This window comes from Monodon monoceros, unplaced genomic scaffold (genome assembly GCF_005190385.1).
Source record: "Monodon monoceros isolate NGI ecotype Baffin Bay Population unplaced genomic scaffold, NGI_Narwhal_1 Super_Scaffold_19, whole genome shotgun sequence".
NCBI lineage: Eukaryota > Metazoa > Chordata > Mammalia > Artiodactyla > Monodontidae > Monodon > Monodon monoceros.
In genome coordinates, this window is record NW_021703775.1 from 9421374 (window position 1) to 9430908 (window position 9535).

The 9535-nt window shown below is 56.4% G+C and overlaps 2 protein-coding genes across 6 annotated transcripts in view; both read right to left on the minus strand.

The window, feature by feature from the left end:
• The window catches only part of KCNIP3 (potassium voltage-gated channel interacting protein 3), an 84841-nt gene extending 83288 nt beyond the window's left edge, over window positions 1–1553 (minus strand). For both annotated transcript variants that reach the window (XR_003794996.1, XM_029232659.1), the window contains exon 1: window positions 1422–1553. Coding sequence is in view for 1 of the 2 variants with exons in the window: in XM_029232659.1 (XP_029088492.1) it covers window positions 1422–1436 (15 nt within the window). In the remaining variant the exon portion in view is untranslated. The remainder of the gene's footprint in view (window positions 1–1421) is intronic.
• A 5960-nt stretch (window positions 1554–7513) lies between these two features.
• Window positions 7514–9535, minus strand: part of PROM2 (prominin 2) — a 20728-nt gene continuing 18706 nt past the window's right edge. For 3 of the 4 annotated variants that reach the window (XM_029232651.1, XM_029232650.1, XM_029232653.1), the window contains exon 24: window positions 7514–9494. The gene's annotated coding sequence lies outside the window, so the exon portion shown is untranslated. The remainder of the gene's footprint in view (window positions 9495–9535) is intronic. The other variant, XM_029232652.1, reaches the window with a different exon arrangement.

Here is a 9535-nt window from a genome sequence, read left to right on the forward strand (position 1 = left end):
AGGCAGCTGTGGGCACAGTCACAGGGCGTGGCTGTGCATTGCACGCTCATACTGACGACCCTGGATTCGTGTGACCTGTGCCAGCTGTGGCACGTGTGTGCAGTGAGCACATGGCATGTGGGCGTGCGTGCAACAAGGTGCTAAGTTTCTCTACTTCTGCCCTGTCTGCCTGAAGGTTGTGGGAGAGACTTAAGGTGCCTGGAGAGAAAATACCTTCTCAACACACCCTGTCGCCAGCCTCGAAGGGTTTCCTGTCAGCACTTCTGCCAATCCTCCTGGCACCCCTGAGCAAGGGAGCAGACAGAGCAGGGGTGGCCTGGGGCTCTGGGGTAGTATGGCCTGGAATCAGCAGCCACAAGACCCCACGGGTGACAGAGAGGCAGGAATCCATCTCTGGGGAGATGGGGTGGAGTTGGGGGAGACTGCCAGATGCCAGCCCAGTATCCATTCTTCCTTACCCATAAAACCTTGATTTTAGTCAAGATTTATTTTTGCTTTTCTTTCTACTTCCTGCTGCCTGTATGTGCTGGCTGGAGCTCCAGCAGCCATTTTGGACCTTAACGTAGCCTCAAGAATAGAAGCCAGTGAGACAGATGGAGCCTAGTCCCTGCTGACCGTAGGGCTTCCGTGCCAGCCTTCTATTGCCTCCCTCCGGACTTCTGCATGAGAGATAAGTGCAAGCAACCTTGCTCAAACCACTGTTATCTGTTCTGTTACGATCAGCCAGATCTAATCCTGGTCTTTCTTCTTCCCTCCAAAGCAAGACTGTCCCAAACACGTGGGGAACTGGCCAGGCATCAGGACAGATGTTCTGAGTGTTAACTATTCTGGGGGTTAGCGTATTTTCCTTTCCCTCTTTATTCTTCATTTAATTATCCTTCATCCTTCCCAACACCTCGCTACCATCTCTTGAACTTTGTTCCAGGCATTTTCCTTGCACTCTCTGTCTCCAACCTCCCAAGAGCCCCACAGAGTGGGAACTAATCACAGTCGTCCTTGTCAGGGGTCTCCTAGCCCTTTAGGAAGTGGCTACTCATTAATTACTTGGATAATTAGACGATGCACTCACTGACCAGCCTTCGAGCGTAAGACACGGCCTCCCAGCACTCAGCCTTCCCCCAACGCAAAAGGCCATGGGCCCAGGCTCAGGGTCAGCACTCCCAGGGACTTAACTGAACCAGGTGGCTGACCCCAAGCTCCTCCTCCGTCCAGCTTCAGTTCCACAAATACCTAAAGCCCCCGCCGTCCAAACGGGGCCCCAGGAGTCTAGCCTCCCAGCCAGGACACCCCAACACTTACTTTCCCAAAAGCGACCCTACAGGAGACAGCAGGGGCTGGGGTCAAAGGTGGAGGCACAGCAAGGCTCCCTGGTCCGGGGCAACCCCCAGAAGCTCCCGCTCTCCACCCGCGCCGGCGCCTACCTTGGCCCGCTGCATCCTGGGCACCGGAGGAAACTGTTGCCGGCTTCCCCACTGCGCAGCCGAGGAGAGCAGGACTGCCGGGCCCGGCGGGCAGCTGCCTCATGTTTGCTGGGACCCAGACGTAATTGTTACCGGCGGCTCCGCGCCCGCCCCCTGTCCACCCGCCCTCCCTGCGCGCTTCTACCCTAAGCTCCGCCCCTTCTGCTCTGTCTCCTCCCCCCCTCAACCTCCCACCGTGTGTGTCTCTCCCTCTCCCTCTCGCATCTTTCCCGTCTCTCTCCCAGCCTCTCCGTCCTATTCTCTGGGTATAAACCACTCCTAACCCTGCCCTCTCAGCCTGTCGCCGGGGGTCTCTCTCTCTCTCTCTCTGTGTCCCCCTCCCCCGCCCCGTCTGTCTGTAGCATACACTCTGCTCCCCAACCTTGGAGCGGGGAGAGGTGGGGGGTTGCCGAGAGCCCGGGCTGGGGGCAGGGAGCTCCGGCACAAGTTCCTGTCCCAGCACGGGGAGGCGTGGCAGTGGAGCGCGCAGAGGCCAGCCCTCCCCTCCTTGCTGCCCCCTCTCTCATCCTACTGGTTCCTATGGACACCAGGTGGAGTGACACCCCCCCCCCAATGACCTCGGGCCATTGCAGTCAAGGTGGGCTGTGGAGGAGGATCTCCCTGGTGTCCCTCCAGCCACCCTGCAGATGACCCCTGGGCACCCCTGGCGTCCGGAGCATCCTCCTGATGGGGACATCGCTCTGGGCACTGGGCCCTCAATGGCCCCACTGATGGGGGCTCACCGCCCAGAGATGGTGATGGCTACCAGGGCCACGTCACGTGGGTCACAGGCAGGGGTCCTTCAACTAGTTTCATGGGTGCCCCACGCTTACTTATCTCCTTTCACCGCACGCGGGGGCCTTGCCGTAGGGGAGCCCTCTCCAAACCTGAGCTCCTTATACACTCCAGGGAGCCTGGCGTCTGTTCCCATCGTCTGTGTCTCAGGTTGGGACCACATCAGGGCAGCTGAGGGACCTGACCAGACCTCCTGGGGGTTGTGGTGGTGGAGGAAAGGGGTGAGGGCCCCTGAGCATCCTGGGGAGGGGGGACCCTGGCTGCCCCTCAGGAGGGCAGACTCCTGGGCATTTGCTCATCCCCCAGGGAAACCACCCAGGAGCCAGGTGCCTGAAACCTCAGCCAAGTTTCTCTTTTCTGCACCCTGAGGAAGGAGCCAGCCTGTGCCACTGGTTCCCCTGGAAACAGAGCCCTGAGACACCCCCTCTTCTGGGCACACAAGAGCACTTGCACGTCCTTCTCTTTTTTTGTTTTTGGGTGTTTTTTTTTTTTTGAGCCAGCCAATCAGCTCCAACTTTCAGATTGTGGGAGGAAGAAAATAGTCTGGAGCTGTTTGCCCATGGAGGGAGGACGACTATTTCTAGACAGGAGGCAGCCCGTGTGTCTGGCCCCGCTGGACTTCCAGGACCGCCTGGGCCTCGTGCCAGGCAGGAACTCAGCAGACCCTGGTCCCCCTTCCGCCGCCCATGGCTGTGGCCTGGAAGAGGTGAGGGCGGCTGCAGGGTCAGGCTCAGAGGCCGAGCTCCTTGAGAGCCTGGGGGCCTTTTCACCTGGTGACCTTGGCTCTGAACAAGCAGGGGTTCCCTGAACACGTTGAGTCCTCACCGTGGCCTTGGCAGGGAAGTGTCATTATCTCTGCAGATGACGAAAGTGAGACCCAGAAAAGTTAAAGGATTTGCCCAAGGTCATAGGCTAGAAAGTGGCAAAGCTGGTGCAAAAAGCCTGTTCCTTTCACCCCTAAGTGAACACACGGCTAAGACCCGCCAAACCTCCCACGCTCCAAACATCAACTTGGACACTTGCCAGTCGTGCTGTCCGGGACAGGCCTGACCTTAGTTATGGCCTGGTGCTCGGAGGTGGAACCAGAGAAGGCCCCTCCCCCCAGGTTTGGCGTCAGGACTGAACTTCCGCTACCCAGAGATGCTTTCTTCTGAATTAACAAGCTAATGAGCTTCCAGCTACAAGAAAACAGGGCAGCCGCCCTCCCCCGCCAGGCCCCCATGCCCTTGGGCCTGGGGTACCTCCCACTTCAGCTGCCACCAAGGGGGTGCACCTCATAAAACACACATGGGGGGGTGCCCCGCCGTGATCTGTGCCCCCCATCCTCCCTCCTCCCCCAGCGCCCTCGGGGGCTTTTCTAGAGCGCTTCCAGCTGGTCCCACACAGGCCTGTGGGGAATGCAGGGGTGAGACAGGGCAGGAGAGCATGGAGGTCAAGGACACCCCAGAGCAGGGCTCCCCACGTGGGCCTCAGCAGGCCCGACAGTGGTGTGGGCACGTGGGCAGCGGCTAACTCTCCCTGAGAATGTCTGGGAGTTTCCGGAGATTCTTTGGCAGTGCATCAGACCCGAAAAAGATCAAGGAAGGCTTCAGGACGACCTTGCCTTGTCGGCCACGAACTCCAGCCTGATAGGCTTCAGCTGTGGTTTTCCTCACTGCAGAGTGGCGAGCCCGGGGATGCAGGAGTGTGGAAGGGGGAAGGAGGGGCTCATTTCAAGCCTGGAGGAATGCTGAGTAGCTTGCATTTGAGAAGAGGCAGTGGCAAGCCATCTGAGCTGGCTCAGGGCCTCACTCTAATCCCATCTTGGTGAGGGGCTCACACCACCCCTACCCACAAGCCTTGGGGGTCTTCCGGACCTTCCTCAATTGTTACACACAATCCTCTCCACTCCAGGCCCAGGTTCAAACCCCTCCTCCTTAGTACCCCAAACCTGGCCCCATGGAGTCCCCAGTCTGTATGTTTCTTCCGGATCCTTTCGGGCCCTGGTTCTGCCTTCCCCTGGCTGAGGGGCACAGAGAGGCAGACACACAGACAGAGACAGACAGAAAGATGTTCAATACAGTTTCAGGGTTTGGGCCCTTGCTCCACCAAGAGCCCCTGCCTGTGAGGAAGGCCCCCTCTGGGTAGAGGTGGGTCTCACCAGGCATGTGGAAACCCCTCCCCACAGGAGCTCAAGAAACGTCTGTTGCCCCAAAACAGTGCTTCCCTGGACACCACAGCACTCCGGTGTCACCATGAGCTGGCACAGCTGTGGAACTGGAAAGCCACCGAATGCAGCCTTATTTGGGTCTTCCACTGGCCCTGGAAACCTCTTCCGCTGCCCGCCGCCCAGCGGCTGGATGGAAACCTAGCAGACCCGGGATGCCGCTTGGTAGGGAGATACGGCGGTTCACTACACCTCACACAACAGTCTCAGCTGGGGTCTGGGCCCTGCTCAAGGCCAGCCCTCCTGCTGCACAGCCCAGGCCTCCGCCCAGCTCAGGTGGGCTGGGGCCTCCCACTGGAGCTGTCCTGAACGTCACTCTGGGTTTGGCAGAGGTTGGAAACTATACCTCTCCCTCCTGCGGGCACCTCCATGTGTCCTCAGAGCCTGGCCACCACTGGGCACCTCTGCACCTTCCCCCTGACCAGGGTACTTCACGTAGGTCTCGGGGGTGCCAAGGAGCCCCCCCGCCCCAGGCAGCTCCATCTCTGCACAGCTGAGGCTTGTCCACACCTCCAGGCAGCCTCCAGCTGACCCTCCCTCCCACGAGGCTCTTGTCTGGGCCAGCAGCCTTCTTCCTGGCTCTGCCGGCAAAGCAGCCAGCCTGTCTCTTGTGCTTTAGACCTCGCAGGTGGGGCTGGGACTCATCTGCTGGATTTCTCAAACTGCAGGGGACACCTGGAAGGCTCTGAAGGCTTTCTTTAAAGCCCCTTCCTTCTGGCTTGATGCGAAGGGAGGGTCCCCCACCCATCCCCTTGGGCTCATCTCACCTCCCCCAAATCTCTCCCCCAGCCTCAAAGCCTGACTCCTGGGTACCGTCAGTATGGTGAGGGCTCGGGCTGCTGAAATTGTGCATTGCTGCTGGGCAGAAGTCAGGGGCCGGGTGGGCTCATCTCTGTGCACACCCTGCCTTCCCCTCCCCTGGTGCTGCAGTGCTGTTTGTAAGATGGGTAACTGCTAACTGCTCTGGGGGTGGCACAGCCGTGAAGTGCAAGGAAGGATTAGGGGCCATGGAGAAGAGGCTTCATTCCAGCATTCCTGAGGTGTGGCCCAGGCTGGCCACCAGACTCCTGGTTCAGTCCCTGCATTCAGGTCTGGAGAGACAGGGCACTAGGAGCTCAGAGCACAGGCCCTGGGTCCAGGAGGGTAAGAGGGACACTGGCCTTGACCACCCAGAGAATTCAGGTATCCCTTGAATTATAAAGTGCCACCATTACCAGTTGATTCTTTGGGGTAAGTTGTGCCCTTTCTACTCAGCCCGCATCCAGTCCTGTGCCTTAGTTTTCTCAACCATAAATAGGTAAATAACAGTGTCTATCTCGTAGCTAATACATGTGTGTGCTCAGCACACTTCCCGATTTATACTCAGAGCTCAATAAATGAAACTCTGTTTGTCCCCTCAGGGAGCCTAAGCAGGCCCCTAACCGTATGGCCCTTCCTTTGCACACCTGGAGCCAGACAGAACTACACTGGCCAGCCACCTGGGACCTGACACCCTGGCCCATGTAGCATTTCTCTGGCAGAATCTGCCACTCATTGCTTATGGCCTTTGCTCTGGGATGGCCAGGCTGGCAGAACTCCCAGGGCCTCCAATCTGTCATCCCTCCTGCTACAGGGACAGCAAGGACACTTGGATCACATCTCCTGGGAGATGGAGCCTCCCTCCCACACACCCACAGGGAACGCGGCTGACAGCGTTCCCAGGAGGAAACCTCCAGAGCCACCAGGGTCAGGGCATCTGAATCAAGGCCTGGCGGGGCTTCAACTTACGGGACCTTGAATCAGCCACAGAGCTTCTCAGAGCTTCATCTGCTCAACCGTGAAACAAGGATGACGATCCCCACCTGCTTCAGGGAATGTCATAAGAACAGATGAGACTGTGACCTCGAAGGGGCTTTGTTTCACACATAACGTAGGATGGGCATTGTAGGATCCCAGCATTTTAAAACTGGGAAAATATGTAATATATTTCTCTCTGTGGCTATTTCTGTCACCTGCTGAGTGCCACCCCACCTCCAGGTTACCAGAGCCCACAGTGATGCTCTGAACTGAACTCCTTTGAAAAGTCCGTGTGCAATGCCCTAGGCCAAGGTTTCTGGATACTAAATTCAATGAGTGGCAGCCTTTCCCAATTCACAGGGGGAACCTCAGTTAATTTTTTAGGACTATTAACTTCTGATCATGCTGGACTAGGTAATTTGGACTAAATTCCCAACTGAGGACAACGAAAAGCTGCTCAAAAAATATATTTTTTAAAGTTTGATTCAGGGGTATCAGGGAGCAAACAAGGCAGTAAAAAAATCACAGGGCCAAGTTCTGGGAAAAGAAGGAAACGCAGAGATGTGTGCTGGCAGCTGGGGTTACGTTCTCCCTAGGGGGTCTGCTGAGCCCAGAAGATACTGCAAAGGTGCTGAGCAGAGCTGTTAACAGCCTCTGGGACTAAGGAGGTCAAAACTAGGCCCACCAAGAGCAGGGGGTACCCGGCAAATCTTTCATGCTTTGGGTTGGGACCCCAGAGGGTTTCACCCCCAGAATATGAATGAACTAGAAATAGACAAGTGCTCCAAGGGACTGCAAATCATCTCAGTCCCTGAAAGTAAAGTAAAACAACCTGGTTTGCAGGATCCCAAGGCATCTGCCCGAGGTAAACATAATCCTCATGGAGCAAGATAATTTCATTCTGTACCTCAAATTATTTCTACAGGTTTTCATATAAAATGTGTGGCACTTGGGCTTCCCTGGTGGCGCAGTGGTTGACAGTCCGCCTGCCGATGCAGGGGACACAGGTTCATGCCCCGGTCTGGGAGGATCCCGCATGCTGTGAAGCGGCTGGGCCCGTGAGCCATGGCCGCTGAGCCTGCGCATCCAGAGCCTGTGCCCCGCAACGGGAGAGGCCACAGCAGTGAGAGGCCCACAAACTGCAAACAAAAAAAAAAAGAAAAAAAAAACAAAGTGTGGCACTCAATTTTTGCCGAGTATGTGAGGAGACAAGACAATACTAACAAAAACCAAGAGAAACAACAGACACTGGAAACAGACTCACAGAGGCTCCATATTAGGGAGTTATTGAACTTTAAAATAACCATATTTGTTTGCTCAGATACATAAAAGGTAAGATAGGCAATTTTGATAGAGAACTAGAAATGATTTTTTAATCATTTTCTAGTTCTATTTTTATCCCATCAATCTCATTCTTAAAATGCAGGGTGCTACAGTTCCCCACACAGGGCAACATGAAAAGCAAGCCAAGAATCCTCTGGGAAAAGCCCAGAAGAGGCGATTGTGCTACATTCAAGGATGCTGGTCTGAGAGTGTGCGTGCAATAGTGACAATACATTGTGTAGGCACCATCCCAATTTCTAGTAGCAAATTTGTTGCTGGTTTGTAAGATGCAACTAAACATAGACACCCTCTGAAACTCAGCAGACTCTAATCTTGAAGGGCTTTGCTCCTTTGAACAGGGACCCATCTCCCTCTTCGCTTGTATCTGCCCAGACCCAGCTCTGCCCCCGGCCCAGAGCAGTCATGGAAAAAAAAAAAAAAAAAAAAGCAGCATTTGAGTATTTGTTTTGTGCCAGGCCCCTGCCAAGGGATTTCCACACACTGTCACATTATTCACAACCCTAGGAGGCGGCTATGACTATTTTCCCCATTTTATAGGTGGAAAAACTGAGTTCTAGGGGACCCATGGATCATGTTCAAGGTGCCCTGGTTACCAAACGTTACAGCCAGGTGTGAACCCAAGTCTGCCTGCTCTCAGTGTGGGCCCCACTCCCCACCTGCTGATTACTGGGGTGACCCCTGGATGCCTGTGGTCAGAGGAGGCCTTGGATTCTCCTCTCCACAAACACTCACTAAGCACCAACCACACCCAGGGCCCTAGCCTGGGAGAGCTGAAGGATCCAAGGCCAAGACTTAGCCAAGTGAGAACACTTTAATGGATCCGAGGTCCTGTCCACCTCTTCTCTCCCCTCCTCCTCCCCATTTCTGGAACTCAGGGTCCAGCATGCAGGGAGGGCACAGGGATGGACTAGGGGTGATGCCCAGTCAGGGGCATAGGATAAAAGAGGTAAGGGCCACAGTGCAAAATCCTCTTGTGGCCACCAGATCTCTCCTGGAAAGCTGGGTGGTGACTGTCGAAGAGGCTACCTTCTGGGGAGCTGAGGGGGAGCCCCTGCTCCAGCCCACATCCCAGGTCCCTTCTTAGGGAGTCAGTGCTCCCTAAGCCGAGGGACAGCAGTGTGACTTCCAGCCCAAGATGCAGACGGGGCCTCAGCCTTCACACGGGCCTCCCACACCCCCTGGGGGCCAGACATCCAGGCCGGGGTCTGTGGAGGGTCCCACGCCCTGAGCAGCAGAGGGCTCAGGGGCCACGAGGCAGAGCCTGCAGCTGGCCCAGGCCCAGGCCATGGTGGCCCCTGGCCTGCTTGGTGGCTTTACCTGATTAGTGTGGCTGGGCAGGAGGGGTCCCTGTGGCCGACAGGTAGTAAGGGGACAGGTAAAGAGGGGACAAAGGGGGGGAAGGGGCTTCCCTGGGGGGAGGAAGTGAGGGCTGGGGAGGGGACAGAGTGAAGTGGGGCAAGTGGGGGGTCAGAGGAGAGGAGGAAAAGGGGCAAGGAGCTTGGAGAGGTGTGGGAGGCATGGGCAGGGGGAGGGGCAGATGGGACAGAGTGGGGCTGGGCAGGGCCTCTGTCCTGCCCAAGGCGCTGAAGAGGAGGTTCCACTAGGTGGAGAACAGGCTCTTCCTGGAGCTAACATATTGCAGCAAGGAGGATGAGGGAGACACACCTGGAGGAACCTGTTTGCTCTGAGATTCAACAGAAGGTAAGTGTGTTTTTGAGCATGAATGAAGGGGTCGTGAGCAGAAAGGGGTGCAAAGGGAGTAGCAAGATGGGCTCAGGTAACTGGAATTGGGGGACAATCCAGGCCTGGATGCCAGCCTGGGCTCTGGTGGCAAAAGCGACAGAAATCCTCTGGTCCAGGCAAAGTCAGTAGGGAAGGCAGGCAGCCCCATGCATCACCTTGCGTCCATATCCCTGTTGTGGATTAAGAACAGGGGAGGGGGAGGGGAGGGAGA